This window comes from Trichosporon asahii, assembly GCF_000293215.1.
Source record: "Trichosporon asahii var. asahii CBS 2479 unplaced genomic scaffold scaffold00070, whole genome shotgun sequence".
NCBI lineage: Eukaryota > Fungi > Basidiomycota > Tremellomycetes > Trichosporonales > Trichosporonaceae > Trichosporon > Trichosporon asahii.
In genome coordinates, this window is record NW_014040855.1 from 1,237,796 (window position 1) to 1,257,830 (window position 20,035).

General features: G+C 60.5%; 5 protein-coding genes across 5 annotated transcripts; 4 read left to right on the forward strand and 1 right to left on the reverse strand.

The window, feature by feature from the left end:
• Positions 1–871: 871 nt before the first annotated feature.
• A1Q1_04260 (LEUNIG protein) lies at positions 872–4,253 on the forward strand (the record flags this gene model as incomplete). Its single annotated transcript, XM_014322637.1, has 4 exons — positions 872–1,851; positions 1,905–3,183; positions 3,226–3,822; positions 3,873–4,253. 4 exons carry the CDS (start codon positions 872–874, stop codon positions 4,251–4,253), a joined length of 3,237 nt encoding a protein of 1,078 aa, XP_014178112.1.
• A 600-nt stretch (positions 4,254–4,853) lies between these two features.
• A1Q1_04261 (uncharacterized protein) lies at positions 4,854–7,385 on the forward strand (the record flags this gene model as incomplete). Its single annotated transcript, XM_014322638.1, has 2 exons — positions 4,854–4,908; positions 5,056–7,385. The coding sequence occupies 2 exons, from the start codon at positions 4,854–4,856 to the stop codon at positions 7,383–7,385; spliced, it is 2,385 nt and encodes a 794-aa protein (XP_014178113.1).
• Positions 7,386–7,445: 60 nt separating this feature from the next.
• A1Q1_04262 (gamma DNA-directed DNA polymerase) lies at positions 7,446–11,607 on the reverse strand (the record flags this gene model as incomplete). The annotated part of the gene is made up of 2 exons (XM_014322639.1): positions 7,446–11,167; positions 11,334–11,607. 2 exons carry the CDS (start codon positions 11,605–11,607, stop codon positions 7,446–7,448), a joined length of 3,996 nt encoding a protein of 1,331 aa, XP_014178114.1.
• A 435-nt stretch (positions 11,608–12,042) lies between these two features.
• Positions 12,043–13,572, forward strand: A1Q1_04263 (uncharacterized protein; the record flags this gene model as incomplete). Its single annotated transcript, XM_014322640.1, has 8 exons — positions 12,043–12,069; positions 12,130–12,386; positions 12,442–12,482; positions 12,532–12,653; positions 12,701–12,896; positions 12,934–13,042; positions 13,120–13,212; positions 13,251–13,572. The coding sequence occupies 8 exons, from the start codon at positions 12,043–12,045 to the stop codon at positions 13,570–13,572; spliced, it is 1,167 nt and encodes a 388-aa protein (XP_014178115.1).
• A 3,627-nt stretch (positions 13,573–17,199) lies between these two features.
• A1Q1_04264 (uncharacterized protein) lies at positions 17,200–19,782 on the forward strand (the record flags this gene model as incomplete). The annotated part of the gene is made up of 4 exons (XM_014322641.1): positions 17,200–17,616; positions 17,663–17,885; positions 17,934–18,028; positions 18,067–19,782. The coding sequence occupies 4 exons, from the start codon at positions 17,200–17,202 to the stop codon at positions 19,780–19,782; spliced, it is 2,451 nt and encodes an 816-aa protein (XP_014178116.1).
• Between the last annotated feature and the right edge of the window lie 253 nt (positions 19,783–20,035).

A 20,035-nucleotide genomic window follows, 5' to 3' on the forward strand; every position in this document is an offset into this window, starting at 1 on the left:
CCTCGAGCGCCCACTACCGCCTGCGCCTCCCGCCAGCCAAGTCGACCGCGAGCTGCGTTCTCCACCTGACGCAGTTCGGAACGCATCGTTCCCCATCGCACAGCTCGACACACACACATACACACGTACACACCGCCAGGTGAACACTGTGTGGCTTTTACCGTCCGGTCATCTCGGCGACAAAACCTAGCCCGCTCTGTCATCCACCACCCCAGGTTCAACAGCTCCATCGCCATCCATCTTCCTCCATCACTTGCCATCCACACCAACAACTGTATCCATTAGCACTGCATTTTCGCTGGCATCAACGTCGGTCATCACGGAAAACCGGACACGCTTTATTGTTGAGCTTGTCGCCCCCGCCCCTTTGTCTCAAACCCGAAGTGCACAGACCTGCATCACAGGTCGGCCCTCGTTCTTCACGTACTCGCGACGACATCGACACAATCTTCTCGCACCTGGCGACATTCACTGCGTGTTCCTCGGCTTGCATAACCCCGTGACAAGCGTTATCGGCCCACACACACAAACGTCGTCACCGTTTCTCACCAGTGAAGAGAAGACATTGACAAAGCCCACACACAGTCCGGACATCCGACCACCTCCAGCAGGCGTAAGGGCAGTATTCATAAAGTACGCCCTCAACTGCAAGGTTGGGTTTCTTCGTCTCGTTGCGCATTCCTCTTTCTGCGGCGCCTCTGAGGTGACCTTGGGATAGCGACACGGAAGGTGCATTTGTGTCGAGGCCCTGGCGATAAAACGTAAGTAACACTCCCAACTAAGGCGGTCTCGCCGAGTTTTGAGTTGAGACCTCGCCGACGTCTTCCGATCTGATATCGAACGGCCCGATGCTGACGCTTCCTCACAGGCCATGGCCTTGCCCCATCCTCCTGTTATCCATTCAACTCACACTCAAGCTTCCCACCTCATGCAGCCCGGTCAACCCGGCCCGTCGGGAATGCCCATCCCAATGGCGCAGTACACCCAGACACCTTACGCTCAAGTCGTCCGACCCCAGGGAATGGGCGTCGTCGGTTTGAGCCAGACACATGCTCAACAGATTCAGCAACAACAAGCGGCGCAGGCGCAGGTTCAGCAGCACCAGATGCTCCAGCGGCATCAGCTTCACCAGCAGGCCATGGCCGCGCACCAGGTCCAGCAGGCACAGACGGCAGCCGCTGCTCAACAGCAGCAGTTGCAGCAGCAACAGCAGCAACGGATGGCTCAAGCCGCTGCCGCCGTCCAGGCGCAAAACGCCGCTGGACACCATGTCACCCCCTCTCCTCACCTCCAACACCAGACTTTCCCAGGCGCGACCGCTGCGGGCGGCGTGCAACCTCAGCAATACACTGGACATCCACCGCAGGCGGCGGCCATGGCCATGGCTGCCCGTCCAGGCGTTCAGCAGATGCGACCTCCAGGAGCGGCTCCCGGCGTGCGACCAGGACAGCTTCAACACGGTTTCCAGCAGCACCCAGGAATGCAGGCCGCCCAGCAGGCTCAGCAGCACCCTCCTCACGCCCCTGGAACGACACCCGTGATGCGCCCATCGCCACAGCAGACCGCGACCCCGGGGCAGATCATGCCAACGGCTGCTGCCCAGCACCAGCAACAAACGGCGATGGAGCACCAGATGACGGGTCAAGGGTTCGATATGAGCCGAGTCGGATCGGTGCAATCGCAGATCGGCGGTCAGCCGATCCGCGATGCCGATTCCTTACTTCGACCCTACATCCACGAGTATCTCATGAAGAACGAGTTGACCTCAACAGCAGCTCAGCTTCGGACAGAGGGTGGACTAGGCGAGCAGCCCCCGCTACCGATTCAGGTTCAGAAGGGCGTCTTGTCAGAGTGAGTGGAGGCAGCTGTTTATATCACCGATCGGGAATGCTGACAGCGCACAGACTCTGGGCTGCCTTCTGGGACATTGTCACCGCTGGCAAGGGACCACAGGCGCTGAATAACCATCAGGCCTACGTCGAAGGTATTAACCGTCTGCGAAGCCTACGACAGTCAATACCGGGTCCGAGCGGAACGCCTCAGCAACAGCCTGCGCAGTTCCAAGCCGGAACACCCAGCGCGGCTCCCGGACGACCCATTTCGAGCCAGCAGTTCATGGAGATGAGGCAAGCTCAGCAGCAACAGCAGCAGCAGCAGCCGAATCAACAGCAGCAGCAGGCTCAGCAGCAGCAACAACAGCAACAGCAGCAGCAGCAGCAAGCTCAACAAGCTCAGCAGCAACAGCAGCAGGCTCAACAGGCTCAGCAGCAACAGACGCCGCAGCAACAAGCCCAGCAAGCTCAGCAGCAGCAGCAACAGCAGCAGCACGCTCAGCACGCGCAAGCTCAAGCTCAAGCATTCGCTCATGCTCAGGCTCAAGCTCAGCAGCAGCATGCTCTGCAACAGCAGCGACAGCAACAGCAGCAAGCTCAACAGGCTCAGCACGCGCAGCAGGTCGCTCAGCAACAGGCCGCCGCCCAGCGCTTCGGACAGGCTGCCGCTGGTGGATCACCGGCGCAGAGGCCAGCTGTTCCGGGACAACACGTCTTCGGCACCCCTCAACCCGCCCACATGGTCATGCAGGGCGGTGCCCCGAACCATGCGTCACCGATGGCTCCCTCGCCTCGCATGACACCTCAGCACGTCATGCCGTCGCCTCATCAGAAGCACGTGCGACCACCAGTACCGATCAACGGGCCTACGCCGACAGGCACGCCGACGATGGTTCCTGGAATGCCCCAGCAGCACCAAGGAATGCAGCCTGGTCAGCCGGGGTTTATGCAGGCGGGAACGCCTCAGCCTGGCACTAGCCCTGCCACACCGGCGGCCATGCACAACCACAACATGCTTCAGAATCAAACGCAGGCGATTCAGAACCGGGCACAGGTTCTGCAGTCTGAGCAGCAACAGGCCCAACAGCAGGCGCAGCAGCAGCCGCACGTCGTTGCCCAGCACCAGCACGCCCAAGCCCTCGCGGCTCAGCATCAGCAGATGATGCAGCAGCACCAGCAAATGCAGAACAACGCCAACCCCGCTCTGCAGCGCCAGCACCAGATCCTGCAGCAGCAGGCCGTCATCCAAAACATGGGGTTCCACAACGCGCAGCCGCACCTGGTGGCGCAGACTTTTCACGCCCTAGGCCTCGGTGACCGCGACCCGTCCAAGCTCTCTGACGAGGACAAGGTGAGTGAGGGTAAGCGAAGATGAACTGACAGACAGCAAAAGGTCACAATGCACTACCGAGCGCAGCTGGGTGAGGCCCAGCGGCGACAGATGGTAGCGAGCACGAACGCCAATGGTGCGACCCCCGGAGCGCCTGGTGCTTCCCCGGCAGCCACGACGCCACAGCAGTTTCAGCCGATGATGCAGCAGGCGTCGCACCCCGGCCAGCAGCGACCACCGGACGGACGAGGAAGCACGCCCCCGGATCGCAAGCGCCAGCGCCGCAACTCTGGCAGCGCTGCCGCGAGCCCGTTCATCCAGCCCCAGGTTCTGCAGGCTGGTTTTCAGCCTCAGAATCCCGGTCAGCAGGGCCAGATGATGATGGGCATGCAGATGGGGCAGCGCCAGGTGTCGCTTGGTGGCACGCCAATGGAGTCGCATAGCCCGGCTCAGCAGGGACAGCAGATGCCTGGCCAGTCGCCGCGCAATGTCTCCATCAGTGGACTGCCCGGCCAGTCAATGCAGCGGAATCAAAGCAAGAGCGGTGGTGCTGAGGGGTCGATGCTGCCCCCTCAGAGCCCTGCTCAGCTCGGAGGACGCACACCGCAGGCTGGCAAGATGTCGATGACGCCCAAGATGCAGAACAAGGAGGAGTTGATGGTGAGTTGCACATTCTGGACTGAACTGACAAACAGGCCGGCACACCAAAGTCGCACCGTAACTCGCCTCAGCAGAATATGGGCAACGACGGCAGCCAGCAGGTCGCTCCGTCACCGAACAACAACGGTAACGCGCCGACACCAGCGAACACGAACGGCAACATGATGAACGGAGGTGTTGGCGACAACAATGTCGCCAATGGCAACAACAACGCCAACAACACCAACAACAACGCTGCGAACAACGCCAACAACAACAACACTACGTCGTTGTTCGGCGGCGACATCATGGGCGACACGAGTCTGTTCGGTGCCGACGGTGACCTCGACTGGGTCAGCAGCCTCGGCGGTGCTGAGGGCATCGACTTTGCGCAGTACCTGGAGAACATGGGCGAGGACAATGAGGGCGAAGTCGGCGTCGCCGGAGGATGAATCGGGCACCTTTGAGTCGGACATTTCCTCACGTCTGCCGCGCTGTGTCTGTTTGGTTCTCGGGTTGTTTGTATCGCCGGCAGGAGCGTCAGAGGACGTTCCGACTCGAGCTGCCTCTGTCCTGTCTCTCCCATCTCCTTATTCTTTCCATTTCTCTCTTCTCTTCTTTCCATTTCTTTTTCTCTCTCGATTATATATCTCTCTCTATCGCTAGTATCGTGTCTCTCGTATGATTCAAGTGCTCTCTCGTCACGCGCACGCAACACCGCAACCAAACAATTTCCTCACACAATTTCCTTTTTCATACTCTTTCTACATAATGCTTACTACTTGGGGCCGCTATACCCATACAGGCTGGAATAGTATGCAATTGCACTGGCATTGGACCTCGTGGTTGCACGGACAGACGTGTCTGAAGATCGCTGCATTGTCTGTGTCGCGGTCTTGACGAACAACGCCGATCACGTGTTAGGCTCTTATCAGCCAAATGTCTGAGATCATTGCCGAAGTCTTGAGAGCGTAAGCCACTCACTTGCTCTCACTCCGAAACTCCCATTGTCTTCGTCCTCCGACGATCGCCGAAGCGGCGCACGACGCACGATGTCCGAAATTACGGCGCGAAGCATTGTTACTCTCGTCGTGTTCTTCGTCGTCAGTGAGTGCATTTCCGACTCTGCCCACCAACTTTCGCACCACCTCCACCCTTCCGACTTGTGAGCTTGCCGCATGTGTGCTTAGCAGTGTGCACCTCCGGCACCGATCCCACTCTCCTAACTAGACATAGAGACATACTAATGACTAGATGCGCTCGTGATTTGGCCGATCAAGATCCCAATCCCGCGCGTGCTGGGTGTGGGCTATCGTCGTCTCATTGATGGGGTCGAGCATCTGCTCGGCTTCGGCCCTCTCGACCACGACGGTCCGATCTGGGGCGGCAACTCGGACGGCACACGGCAGAACGCCGTCACTGAGACGGGCGTCACGGACGCGGCCGAGTCGGTCCCTGCTCCTGACGTCGCTCCCAGCGGTCCCGGCGTGCCCAGCGCTCCTGCATCGAGCGAGGCCACGACCACAGTAAACGGCAGTGGAAGCGGCAGCACGGCCGACGCAGAGACGACGGCCAAGCAAAGAATACGAGACAAGGAGAAGGGGGTTCCTCACCACTTCAAACTCGGCCTCGTCACTGCGCCGCCGGCCGGCGTGCTCCTCTTGCTGGCCAGCACGTGCATCACGGGCCGCACGGTGCGCGAGGGCATTGTGGCCGAGCCCATCCGGCCGTTCGACGTCATGATCCTCTTCCTCTCGTTTGCGTACATTGCCCTGTCGCTCGATCAGGTCGGACTGCTGCGATACCTTGCTTTCCTGGTTGCTAAGAAGGCGACGGACCACTCTGCCGCTGTTGAGACGCCTAGCGCTACGCCGGGGGCTACGCCGGGTCAAACTCCTGGACCGAGCGGGAGGGCGACGCCGACGAATTCGGCCTTTGCTCCGGGGGCCACAGCTGTGGAGACTGCGTCGAGCGAGACGGTGGCGGCAGGCGAAGGCAGCGGTCGAGCCAGGCGCCGGAAGGGCAAGTCGGCGCAACCCGTCTTCGCGGCACTATACGCGCTGTTCATCTTCATCTCCGCCGTAGCCGGCAACGATCCCATCGTGCTGTCCGGTACGCCCTTCGTCGCCTATTTCTCGCGTACGTCCGGTTCCCCCGCCGAGCCCTACGCCTTCATGGAGATCTACGCGGCCAACCTGGCCAGCGCGATTCTGGTGTCGTCGAATCCGACCAATCTCGTGCTCAGCGCCGCCTTCGGCCTCAGCTTCCTCCAGTACTCGGCCTGGATGGTTTTGCCCACCCTCGCAGCGGCTGTGGTGCTGTACCCCGTCATTGCGCTGCAGTACCGCGCCCAGCTGAGACGGGCTATACGTCCCCCCGACGTCTATCCGCGCTCTGCCCTCGTCGATCCCGCAGGCGCGGTGTGGGCCAGCACCGTCTTCATCCTTGCCGTTGTTGTGCTCGTCGTGCTCAGCGCGACGGGACAGCTGCACGGCGCCGCGGGCGTGTGGAGCGTCGCTGCGCCTGCGGCTGTTCTCGTCGCATTGCGGGATATGTGGCACGACTGGCGGCATCGGGGACAGCGGGGGAAGGATGTGGAGTTGGCCGATCTGGGCCAGAGCGGCCAGAATGGTGCTAGTGGCGAGAGAGGCGAAAGGGGTGTGGGACAGGCGGGGGAGTGTACTTGTAGCAATGGGGAGCGCAGGAGCTACGAGGAAGAAGAGAAGGAGGACGAGGAAGACGTCGACGGCGAACTCGAACTGCACATCGTGCGGCCCGTCATGAAACGTGGCATGCGGCGGCGGCTCAGCTCGCGCGTATGCCGTTCGCGTCCTTCACCTGCTGCCCTTGCTCCGCTGGCTCCGCTGGCTCCACTTGAGGCGTCGACCAGCGCAGTGATGCCCTCTACGCCTTCTGCTTCCACCCCGACTGTCACTCCGGGCTCGAGTTCAGGTCTGGGAACATCGATCCCCACTCCAGCCTCCTCAAGCACGGCAGCCTGCAACATTCCACGAAGGCGACGAAGGCGACCAAGACACCACCCAATCCACTGGTTCCGGCGCACCTTCCCGACCGTCTCAAGCATCGTCCCGCGCCTCCCCTTCCCGCTCGTGCTCTTCGCGCTCTCCTTCTTCATCCTCGTGCGCAGCCTCGAGACGTGGATCGGCATCTGGGCGCGCTGGTGGGCCATCTACGTCGCGCGGACGGGTCTCGCGGGGGCCATCTTCATGCTCGCCCTGCTCTCTGTCGTCGGGAGCAACTTTTGCGGGACCAACATTGGCAGCGCGGTCCTGTGGCAGCAGGTGCTCGTTGAGTGGAAGCGCGCTGCGCGCGCTGAAGGAGGAGATGTGGACCAGAGGATATTGTACGCCAGCATGCTGACGCTCGCGACGGGGTGTAATTATGGCGCATACTCTTTCACCTTTTCGGCCAGCCTTGCCGGGTTGCTGTGGAAGGACCTCCTCTTCGCGCGCGGCATTCGCGTGCGTATTGGCCAGTTCTGTGTCAACAATCTCGTGCCCCTCTTCGTCACTATGCTCGTTAGCTGTCTCATCATCGCGGCCGAGGTGTGCGTCATGCTCTAGGCATAGATTGGTTTTCTCGGTTAGTGTCTTATGTAACAGTATCCATATGTGCATTATGCATCACTTGCTAGCAAGATACTGCTGGTACGCGCTGTCGAGGTCCGCGTCCGAGACGGCAAATTTCTTAGGTGTCGTCATCTTGGTGGACTTGCGCTTGCGGCGGGGCGCCGGCGTGGCAGACTCCGGGGAATCCTCCAAGCCGTCCGTGCGTGGCTGCGAGTCGAGCCAGAACCGTGCCGCGCGGCTGTGGCTGCTCGCCTGCGCCTCGAGGAAGCGCTGGTGGTCGACAGAGCGGATGTCCTTGAAGATGGCGACTGGAGGTCCCTCGTCCTCGACACGGGGCAGGGGCCCGAACCGGCTCTTGCCGAGCGTGACGCCCGTGTCGAGCAGCTGCTTGATGTCGAGGCTCTCGCCAGGCGGGATGGCCTCGGCGCTGCTCGGGGTCACGCACGGCATGTCCGTCTCCTTGCGCAGGATGTGGTCAATGTCCACGGCGGAGAAGAAGGCAATGCCCTGCGGCATGTCGTCGAGGCCGAGGTTGTAGCAGAACAGCGCACGCGTCCACGCATTCGCGATCTGGAGCGCGAGCGCCGTGCGCAGCTTGTCTTCCTCGGCCGCAAGATAGCGCACCTCGTCGTGCACGCTGATGAGGTAGCGCGCCTTGATGTCGTACTTCTTCGTGAGGTACTCCATCGACGTGATCAGGAGGTGCAGGTAGTCGACACCCGAGCTTTGCACGACCCAGTTGATGCGCGAGGGCAGATACGAGTGCCCCGCGTCGAGGAAGGACTTGCGGAGCGCCCGTGTTACACCGCATCCGAGCGCTGGAGTCGTCGGGCGGTCCATAAGCGCGATCGCTTCCAGCGTGTTGAACAGATATGACTCGCTGCCGCCGTGCCAGAGGTACTGGCTCGCAGCCGGGCCTCGGCCCTTGCTCCGGAACGTCTTCGCGCCCTTCGTCTGCTTGTACAGGTTTGTTGCGAGCTCATCGGCGGCTTCCTTGGTGAGCTTGCCGTCGCCCTGTAGCAGCAGCTGGATCGCATGTGGCTTGCCGGCACCGTAGATGCGGCTGTAGTTGAAGACCTTGGCAGCATCACGGGAGATGTTCAGGATGCTTGCGGTCTTGGAGTGCAGGTCCGTCCCGGCACTCTTCGTACCCTCCAGCGTCATCCAGCCGATCGCTGTTGCGCCGTGCATTCCGAACTGGGAGTCGCCCATGACACTGGAGATCCACAACTCCTCGGAGTCAACATCCGCGCCGACGATAGCGTAGCCAGGAGGCGCCTTCACGAGCGACTTTAGCTCCGAGCCGACGCGGTTCTTCTTGGCGTTCGAAGCGGTGAGCCAAGTTGCCTCAACCGCACGACGCGTGACGGTACCCATGGTGATGACCTGCGGGAGAATCATGCCACGATCACCATCCTTGTCATAAACGACGAACTGGTTCATGATGCGTTCGCGGGACGAGATCCAGTACGAACAGAGAGCGTTCATATTCGTCGCGGCTTTAGCTGCACTAGCCAGTTGCTTGTCCTCATCATCCGCAAGAGCCGAGGACAGTTCGCCAGACTCGACAGCCTTCAGGAAGGATTTCGACAGCGGGTTACCGACGTTGTTTCCTTCGCCATCCTTGTGAGGAAGCTGGAAGAACGCGTAGTCCTTCTCAGCCAGCTCCAACAGTTGCTCGTCTCCCTCAATGGGGAAGAACTTCACAGCCTTCTTTTCGGAGAGTGTCGAGTTCTTGTCCTGCGACAGATCGGACTTTGGCACACGGTACAGCCACTTGAACTCCTTGCTGTACACAAGTGGGTATCCGTGCCACTGCATGCGAAGCAGAAGGGGAGCCACACTCTTGCGCATGGTGAGGTCCAACTCTCCGCGGACAAACTTCTTGTTGCTCTCCGGGACAGTCAGTTCCCAGTACCACTTTGGCCAAGTGCCGTGGGGATACTTCTCAGCCTCCGTCTTCTTCGTAGTGGACCTTGCCTTGCGCTTGGGACTACCCGACGTTGACCAGTCGAGCTGCGCTGTCCATTGATCGACGTCGCCCTTCTCGAGAGTCATCTCAGCCAGTTGCTGAAGTCCCGAAAGCAAGGACTTTGGTGGCGAAGGCGAAGTCAGGAGGGTCAGCGCCGCTGGGTACGGGCTGGTGAGAACCTCGCTCTTGACGTCCTTGGCAGCAGGCTTGCCGGTAAGCTTACTGCGCCGTGACGTCAACTTGCCGTTCGACGGGACCCGGAAAAACGCCGAGTCCTCCAGCATCGGCTCCAGATGCGCGTCTCGAGGACCGAGCTCAAGTGGCATGCCGTGCTCTTCAACGAGACCGGAGACGTCGTCCAGCGGAGCTCGGAAACACCACCAGTGCTCGTTGAGGTAGTACACTGGGTAACCTTTGTACTTCAACTTTAGCAAGAGCGGAAGGATGTTGCGCTCCGACTGATTGCTAAGCAGAGCATCAGGAGTCTCGGTGACGACTGTGTACCAAGCCGGCTTGGCATCGGTTGGCTCGGGCGTCGACTCCACAACGGGCGCGATGTGAGAGGTGCCGTCAGACCAGCGTGCCTTCTTCGGTGTCCAATCTAGCTGCGACGACCACGGGTCTTGATCGTTGGGTCCCTCGCGCCTTAGCCGATCCGCCAGCGTCCTCAGAGCTTGTCGAACCTCCGTGCGAAGCTTGATGTACATCGATTCGGCATTCTTGAGGTACTTCTCCCAGTTGCGATCGACAGGGAGGAAGGCACTGCCCATAGCGAGGACTCCCGCAAACGTCGCTGGGTGCGGGCAGCTGTTCATGAACAACGGTAGCACCACTTTGTACACGTCGTGGGTAATCTGCACGTCCTTCGCACAGTATCGCAATAGATCGTCGAGCTCTGGGCGCAGCTGCGAAGCGTGGAGAATGTCCTCGTCTCCGAAGCGATCGCGAACTGTCTTGTCGACTTTGACCCCGCAATGGAGACGAGCCACCTCAGCGAGTGAATTGACGGCGGTGGTATCCTCCCACGTTTGGATGTCTATGGCGGGATCGTCGTTCATGTTCGCCGAGAACTCTGCCAGACTCTCCTTAAGAAGGTCGTCGTTCTCTGACACCTCTTGCAGGTACTCTATGGTCTCATCGCGCTGTTGAGCCTTCGTCTCCTTGATCTTCCGATGTTTCATCCAAGCAGGTCGCTGGACGGACGTGATACCGCGGGTGGCCACGTGCAGGCTGAGGGTGTCCAGCCATCGGGTCGGCGTGAGATCAAGCGAATACTCATCGGCCACTCGACCACGATCGTATCCAACGTTGTGACCGACAGCAATGGTGGGCTGCTTGTTGTCTCCAAAGAGCGGAATCAGTGTCCTCGGATGACACTTTGGAACGCTTCGGTCCCATGATTCGTTTGGCTTTGGTCGCTCATTTGGCGGATCTTCGAAGATGCTGGGGCTGAGCCACGAATACCACGCATCCGGCGATGCAGCAGTGGCCATGACGGGGTACTGCGAGAGCTTGTAAAGTGTTTCCACGTCGAAGCATACTAGCCTCTCACCCTTCAGGTCTTCAACATGCTCCACGCTTCCGTCGCGACCGTACCTCGTCCACCCAGGAACATGTGCCCAGCGCTCCGGCATCGGGGGGAGCTCTGCCCTCGCAAACTCCCGCGCCATAGACATGTAGGGCTCCGCCGCATAATGTCCCAAAGCATGGAAGTGCGTGCGGATGTTGTCGCCCTCCAATGGCGGCAGAGGAAGGTTGATCTCGGGTACGACTCCTGCTCCTTCGGGAGACAATCCATTCTGGCCTAGATGCGACTTTGAGATGTTGAGCAGTGCAGACGGAGGCCGAGGTAACGGGTCGCCGGGGAAGATCTGCCTGTGAAGATCTCTGGATAAGAGTTGCACTCCGACAGCGTTCTTCCGCAAACCAGCCGAGGCTAGGGATCAGCAACGCCAGGTGCATGGACTCACGCTTTGACCCAGGAGTGGATTCGACAGAATCCACGACGTCGAGCAGCCTCGGTGGCCGCCGCGACCCAGTCTTCAGACCGTTGATCGAAGATGAATCGGGCTCTGTCTCAACGGCTTTCTCCTTGCCCTTCCTACTCGGCGTCTTTGTTGCATCCGCGGCGCAGATGGCCGAGGTCGACGACTCTCCGAGCTTCTCATGGTCAGGAGCTGTTTCCACCTCAGCTCCGGGTTCGGGCATAAACTTGAACAGCGAGGGCAGCTTAGACTGCTGCATCACCTTGGCTGGACGTCAGATCTCTACTAGCCCTTCGTAATCTCACCATGGTTCAGTACCCTTTCAGTGTTGTCCTCTGCAATCTGAAGCGCAGCTTCATAATCGTCTCGTTCCTTGTGGCCGACTTGACGCCGAAGAACGGCACAGCGGGAGAGCGATCGGGTGCATGGTCGGCGCAAACGAGCGGGCCTCGTGAGTCGGGCCACGTCAAAAACGCGAGTAAGCATGCGTTGATGAGTATGTTTTGATATCTAAGGTTGTCAAGTGATCGCCCTCATCTCTTAATCTCTAATTTCAGAGAGGCCCAAGCAATGACAGGCGCGGACGTATTTTCGCCACTGACCAGCCAGATGTCAGACATTCCGACGTCATCGTCGTCGTGTTTTGGTCGCCATCGCCTCAACTCCATCAACTCCATACACTCCTTACATCGCCATGGGCGTCTTCTCCTGGTTCTCTAAAGTGAGTGAAGGAATGCTGCTGTGCACTCAGCGGTTGCGTGCGAGTTATCACTGACTTCAGTCGGGGTCAAAAGGCTATGAAGAGCGCCTCGCCAAGCTGGCTTCCGAGATCGAAGCCGCGAAGACGCATCTCTCAGAGGTGCGGCTACGTGAACGCCGGTTCAAGCTCGCCATCAATGCATACGGCATTGGTCTTTGGGCTATCTGGGTAGGCCTTTGGTACTTTGACCAGATCCCATGGGGTCTCGTCGGGTGGTCTTCGCACGGCAACGAAGCGCGTGCTGTCGGTACTGCCATCGTCGCTGCGGGCCCGATTCTGTAAGAGCTGACCCGGGGAAGTCGAAGCTGACACCAGGCTCTGGCTGCTTAACAGGCTCCTGAGCATCATCTTCACCCGTATCCGTATCAGCGACGGTGAGTAAACGGGAACGAGAGCGCGAGGGCGCGAGCGCTGACCGGGCAGAAACTCGTCTCCGTCTCCTGCTTAGCAAACAACGCACCGCGATCGACGAGATTAAGAAGGCTACTAACTACGACTCGACCCGCAAGCTCATCGAACAGTACGACGAAGCTGGCGGTCCTCAGGTGGGTGGCCAGTTGCCGTAACCATCCGCTAATAGCAGACGCCGAAGCGTGGCCAGCAGCGTGGCCCACAGTCTGCGCCCAACACGCCTCCTTCAGCTGGATCTGGGCCTAGCACTCCCAACAACGCACAAGGGAGTCAGCCGGGAGTTCTGAACGCTCCTGGCCCTCAAGGTCCCCAAGGCCCCGTCGGTCCTGATGGCACCCCCCGCGCTCCCGGTCACCTCGCCGGCGGCACGCCCCGCCGTAAGTTACGCGTTCCAACGCCGAAACTGACGGCCAGCCTCGACTCCTGTTCCCATTCCTCCTGGTATGACGCCTGAGCAGGCGCACTTCCTGCAGACGCACATGCAGGCGATTCAGCCGATCCTCCCTACGCCTGAGAAGAAGTGGTATGACCGGCTGGCGGACTCGATTCTGGGCGACGACCCTGGTGCGTTGAATTCTTCCTGGTGACTCTAACGCGCAGCGCAAGCCGCGGAGAACAAGTACGCGCTCGTGTGCGCCGAGTGCTTCCGGCACAACGGACTGGTGGGAAGCAAGCGGGAATGGGAGCGTATGCGTGAGTTACCTGATGGGAAATAGTGAACTAACCAACAGAGTGGATCTGCCCGCGTATGTTGGCGTCGTTCTATGGCAACTGACCCCAGGCTGCAATCACCTGAACCCGAGCCCCCTTCAGCGAGCGGCGGAGGCGGGCGACGACGACATGTTCTCGACGCCGGGACCGATCGAGACCCCCTCCAAGCCCGTTACGCTGCGCAGCGCGCCCAGTCCGACGCCACTCCGTCGCCGCCTTGCCGGCCAGCGCGCGGGTCCCGGTTCGTCCCGCTTAAGCACCGAGGTGTTCTCGGCGCAGGACGACAGCGACGAGGAGGGCGACAGTGTCGACGACGCGATGGATGTGGACAAGGACAAGTAGGCTGGTGCCGACTGAGTGTCTACCCTATGACTGTCAACATGAGCCATCGAGGTGTTCTGTTCTAGGGGATCGTGAAGGCCTGGCGGGTACGGAGACCCGCAACCCACAGTTGACTGTCAAGGAGGCGATGTCAACAGAAGGCTATACAGTGTAGCATACGTTAGGGCATGCAGCTGGTTCTATTTGGAGTCGCGACAGAAGTCGGAATCCCTTGCCGTGGTCTCGGCACGAGCTTGCGGCGCTTCGAAGCTCACGAGACCGTCCGAGTCACCCGTCGCCCTTATCGTCAGCGTGAGCTCGTGTCCACAGTTCGGCCGTGGCACATGTCCACAGCCCACGGAGCGGCAGCGGCTAGCTCACAAGACCTTCAGTGGTACCTTTGACTCTTCTGACCTGAGTGTACCCGCCAGACTTCCGTTCTGGAACAGGAACTAACTCGCACGACCAACTACTGTACGCTGCTCGGGTCCTCGGCTGACAGCTCGCCTGCTCGCCTGCTCGCCTGCTCGCCCGAGTCGCGAGCTAACTCACGAGACCTATCCTCCACAAATGCGCACGCGTGCTCAAGAGCGATCACGAGTCTCACAAGAGCGGGGGACTAGCGAATAGCAAAGCCGGGAAAACACATCAGCTCGTCCGACCACCTCGACCACCTGCTCTATTCTTCTCGTTAATGCGTAAATGGATATTCATGAGAGGCGCCCGATCGTTTCGGTCGATCGGCCTGCGTGCTCGGGTTCCAGGACGTGCTCCTGTTCCTCGTCCGTGACTCCTGTTCCGGGCCACAAAGCAGCGCGGCAGCACAAGGCGTACAGCGTGAGGGGTACGAGGGGCACAGCGAGGTCGTAGCTGACGACGCGCCCAGAACGTCTCGTTACGAGGTCCCTGTTTGCATTCTGATATTCCGTCTTGTTGCAGATATTTACAGCGTCTCGCAGGAACTTGGGTGCCCGCCGGATTTAGACACTGTCCAAATGGAGATAAGACAGCAGCCGACTGCGCAGAGGCAGGGTAAGTGTAGCCGCCGAGGCCTCCGAGGCTCTCTAGTCGAGCCCCGCCTGCCGTCGTCTTTTGGCGGGGTAGGGCAAGGGAAGAAGTCAGGGGGATTCCGGAAGATGTTCGGAACATTACTGAATCGCGCTAAGCCCTTCCCTGACATGGAGCCCTTGAGGCGGACTGTCAGAAGAAGCGAGTGTAACGACATACAATGATTGCAGACGCATCCATGAAGCATGCATACGGCCGTCGCTGAGGAGTACGGAGATACGGTCCGGTCTGCCTTCCTGTGGTCCGGAAAGCGATGCCTGAACCGATACAAGCGAGGCGGGAAAGAGGAGGGAGCGGAGCGGCGCTGCTCCACGAGTGTCCGTGGCCTGCTCCAACAGGCCCAACAGGTCCCAAAGGACCTCTGTGTACGGCCCAAAGTTCACTCTGTTGGAGCTTGATGAGGTACAAGGTTGACAGAGAACTGACAGAGGTACGATCAAAGACGACGAGGTACGACGGCGATGTCCACGGCCCACAGTACGGGATTCGGCGTGCGTGCCGTTCCACATCAGGCCCAGCCGGTCGGCACAGAAGCAACGGTATGCACTAGTTGTTCGGGCGGCAAGCTCTCGAGGGTAGCTCTGGGGAAGGCATGGGTCACAGGGGTGACTCGCACTTACGCACTTGCATGTATGCAGCAAGAGGTCGTCGGACGTCTCGGGCAAGTTCCGAATGACCAGGTATTTCTGAGCACGCCAGCGAGGCGAGTCACCGGGGTCCTGGACATTCGTGTTGGAACAATTCTGATCCGTGACCCTTTCGGACCGTGGACCTCTGGTCTGCCACCTGGCTCGTCCCACCTTCCTCCCAGAATTCTCAAGCTGCCGAGCTGCAGGCATGCAGGCTCGTGGGCCACGCACAATCCCGTAAGACGAAAATGAACCCGTCACTAGTCAGAGACATTACGGAACTGCTGCCTAGAGAGCCTCGCGAAAGTGAAAGGGGATGCTCGGAAATCGGAGGATCGGATCGCAGCAGCGTTGATCGTGCTGCGCTCAAGTCAGTCTCATGCCGTCCTGGCAGACGAGGGGTAAGTCGCGCACGACTGGTCCTACGCAAACCCCTGCAGTATGCATGTCCGCTTGAAGCTCTGTGATTCGGTTGCTGCATGCGGTCCTCGCTCGGGTGCGGTGTTTTTCCAGCAGTAGGAGGCCACGATGACTTTTTTTGGAGAGGTACAGCAGAAAAAGGTACGAAAAGGCAGAGTTCAGTCGAATGAGGCGCTGCTGTTAGAAGACCGCAGCAGGGGTTTCGGAGAGACAGAGAAACAAGCGAACAGGAGAAAGTAGGAGCGCCCAAGTGGAGGCCAGGCAATGTTCGATCGAGGTTGTCAAGGGATGGGAGAGCGTGATTGGGTGCAGGCGGAGCAGACGTTGCGCGCGCTGCGGCAAGCGGAGGCAAGTGGGTTGGCAGGACGGGGGTTCTCTCTGCTCATGCCGCAACGGTCTAGCGTTGGGCAGCATGGGCCATGGGCTCTCCGCCTCTGGCCCCATACCGGGTTGCGGATCCCCTAACCCCCTCCCCCCTGCGCTCCCTGTACCCAGGACTCACCCAGGGACGCGCTCGTCTCGGTCATACCTGGTTGGCGGGTGCAGATTACTCCTCACCCAGACTGTCCGGCTAAGATGAGAGCCTGCGGCGTGCGGCGGCCTCACAGCGTACACCGCCAGCCAGCCAGGCCAGGCAGCACCCAGCCAGCAACCAGCACGCAAGCAATCCGGCTCTGCCGCCAACTCGCCAGCCAGCCAACATTTCAGCCAGCCAGCCAGCCGCCATATCCGCCAAGCGTCCGACCAGCAGCCGCCTTGTTACAGTCTCTTCCGAGTAGCCCGCCGCCTGCAACATTTTCTTTGTTGTTGCATACATTCTTCATCTACCTCAGTGCCCACCATCGATCTCGACGCTCTCGACCTCGACGCCCGTGTCTCGACTTGCTCGGTCTCAACGCCAAAAAGCCCCCACCAGGCCACACCAGCTGATCAGGCGAATTTCGGGCGCAGAGTGACTGCCTTTCCGCAATTCAGCCTACGAGCTTAGCCTGTACCACCCAGCTCCGTTCCGGCGCTTCCGTCTACAGTTGTCTTCTTCGACACACAATCGTCTTCACTCCACTCTTTCATTTGTGTGATACACAGTGACGACACACGCAACACACCGACGACGCCGCCGCACCGAACACTACGGTTGAACCTCTCCCCATTGCTACTGAGCGAATCGGCGTCACCTGAACCCTCGATTCCCTTCACCGCTCGCACCCACTCTCGGCAATCTCTCAACGCCTTGACTCGTTCCCAGATCTTCCCGCCGCCTGGACTCTGCGCAGTCCGCATCAGTGCTACCTAACGTGAAAGCACATCTCCGTCACAACACGGAATCATTGTGCGACCAAGGTCCGCCGCCCGCCCCCGTTCACATTGACGACTGCGGCAAACTCACCCGGACGACCGGAGTGACGTGACCTTCATCAGACCCTCGGGCAAGGCAGTCGCCGGCATCATCAACCATCGGGACTTGCCTCTTTTGTTGTTGTCATACCCCCGGCGCCTCTCTACTCCGCTACTTGGCACCTAAGACGCGGAAATGGACTCGGCCTCTTCTGGCCTCTCTCCTTCGTCTTCGCAGCACTACTTTTCTACTCTCGACTTTCTGTCCTTAGCTGGCATCGACGGGTCCGCTGAGGCCCAGTCCGCCGGACGTCATTACGGCCACGACGACGACGCACCCCTCGACGACCCCAGCCCCATCACTCTGGAGTCACGCACGTCTTCGGGACCCGGACATTCGCGCAATCCTTCCTCGCCTGCTTCCTTCAAGGACAGGAAGGCTGCTGCCGCCATGGACGTCGACAATCATTCTCATACACACACGCCTGGCGCCAGCCAGACAGCCAAGGCTCACTCCTCGGGACATGCTACGCCTGCTGATGAGTTGAACAACCCGGTAGAGGCTGGCTCATCCTCTTACGACGCCATGCAGGCCGGAATGCTCCAACATCAGGTGAGTTTACGGGTCGGCAATACCAACTGACATCCAGCTCGAGCAGATCCACATGCAGTCGCCCATGGTCGGAGCGACGAACCCAACGTCACCGTACACCAACATGGCCTCCATGTTCCTCACCTCGCCACCCAGCCAGCAGAGTGCGATGCCCCACTCGGAGGGCTCCAGCTCGCAACAGTCCCAAAGTCAGTCCGAGCTCGCTCGCTCTCATTACCAGCGCAAGTACAATGCCGCAGCGGACGCGTTCGGAGGCATCCTCACGCCTGGTGTGTAGTCTGACCTTCCTTCGTGCGCAGTCGACTAACGCTTCGCAGGACCGAGCGGTGATCTCGTTCCCGACGTCCGAATGGACCTCATGAGTCCGATGCAGCTGGAGATGCTCGCTCGTGGCGAGATCGACATGGAGAATGTAGGTTGCAGCCAGCCGCAAGCGCTAACCAATCCCAGTTCCACACTGTCCCGTTATTGTCACCTGCTCTGTCGGGACACTCCAGTTACGCCTCGCCCATGGTGCAGGCGGCCTACGGCGGCAACGCCAACCACCATGCCCTGCAGCAGCTCCAGCACCAGCAGCGACACTTCCAGGAGCAGTTACAGCTGTTACAGGAGCAGCAGAAGCAGTTGCAAGCCACTGCGGCTGCCGTCGCCGCCGCTACTGGCTCACCTTACCTAATGCCCCAGGGATCCTCGTCCTCGGGTCAGCAGGGCCAGAACCAAAACCAGGGCCAGTCAAGAAGTCAGAACGGCCACCACTCGCAGCACTCGGGCGGAGGGGCTGTCTCGACCCCTTCCCCCGGCAGCTACTTCTCGCCGCTCACGTCGCCGGCGCTCGAGCCCGCGGTCAGCCGAAGTGCTGCGCTGCGAGCTGCCGCTGCGCATTTGTCACCGGCGATGCACGGCTCTAACCAGCGGGCACCCCACAGTCTCTCGGCGCTCAGCTCGCCGGCTCTGAACCCCGTTGGCTCGCTCGGCGGAGCGCAGCAGACACTGTCTCCCGCTCTCGAGCCACAGGGTAACAACGATCTCGCCGACCCCGAGTACCTTAACGCGTTACAGGGTCTGCTCGACAGCAACAACAGCAACACTAGCGCAAGCAGCGACCAGCGGGAGTACCAGTCACCGATGCTTGGCCCGAGCAGCAGTGGCAGCACCGGCCCGCACCGTAGCCTGCCCGCCAAGTCCCGACCATCGCCGATGATGAAGCCGACACACCGTCACCGGCAGGCGAACTCCGGATCGCTGCCTTCTTCGCCGATGGCGTTCAAGGTGCCGCAGGGCGGCGTCGGTTTCCTCCCACCAGCCGCAATCGACCAGCGACACCACCAGCCGCAGGGACCCCCGTCAAATACGCCGAGTCCCGTGGACCTCGCTCAGATCATGCCACCGCCACCAGTGCCTGCGCCCTCGCGACCCAAGTCGCTCATGCCGATGACGCCTGCATCGCTCATGAATTTAAAAAGCGAGGCGCAATCCTCGTCTGGACCCTCGTCGTCTGCCCCTCAGCCGGAACCCGAGGCGGAGGCTGGCGCATCCAAGCTTCCCGCCCGCGCGGCTAAGAAGGCTGCGGCCCCGAAGCGTGGCAGCCGCCTCGTCCCCACGCCGCCGAAGCGTGCTCTCGCGATCCGGCCACCGGGCGGGGGTGCGCGCAAGGCTGCCGCCACGCCCGCAACGGAGCCGGAGAACCGACGGACGTCGCACAAGGCTGCGGAGCAGAAGCGACGAGACTCGCTGAAGGCTGGCTTTGACGAACTTCGCCTGCTTCTCCCGCCGATCAACACGGAGGCGCTGGATCCAGAGACGGGCGAGCCGATCCCTGGTTCATCTGCGCCGCGACTCTTGCCCAAGTCCTCGCTCGTTCCAGACGACAACCCGAACCGCGGAGTCAGTAAGGTCGCGCTGCTCAAGTTTTCGAACGAGTACATCATGCGCCTGCATGGCAAGCTCGACAAGCGCGATGCGTACATCGAGAAGCTGCGCGCCGAGGTCGAGCGACTCCGCGAGGGCGGCGCCGAGGAGGTCAAGGGTGACGAGGGCGAGGACCTCCTCGAGATGGACATGACGATCGGCGAGGAGGAGGACGAAGACGAGGAGGGCATGGAGGTCGAGCCCGAGATCGAGGAGCGGCCGAAGCGCAGGGGGTCGGCTCGCAAACTGGCTGCGTGAGCCGCGGAGGGCGAGCATGTGTGAGGCGTAATCTAAGTGTGCATAGACTATCAGGCTAGAGACTCAAGGACTATAGAAACCAGTTTGTTATATCATTAGGAAGAATCGGGATGTAACGGTAGCTTGGCGCTAGCGAGAGCCTCGATCGAGAGACAGCTCGTGGGACCGGTGAGCAGACACTGAGTCGTGCGACCAACACACCTGCGCCCGGTTCAGCGGGAAAGCAGGGCGGGGCACGCCGAGTGAGACCGAG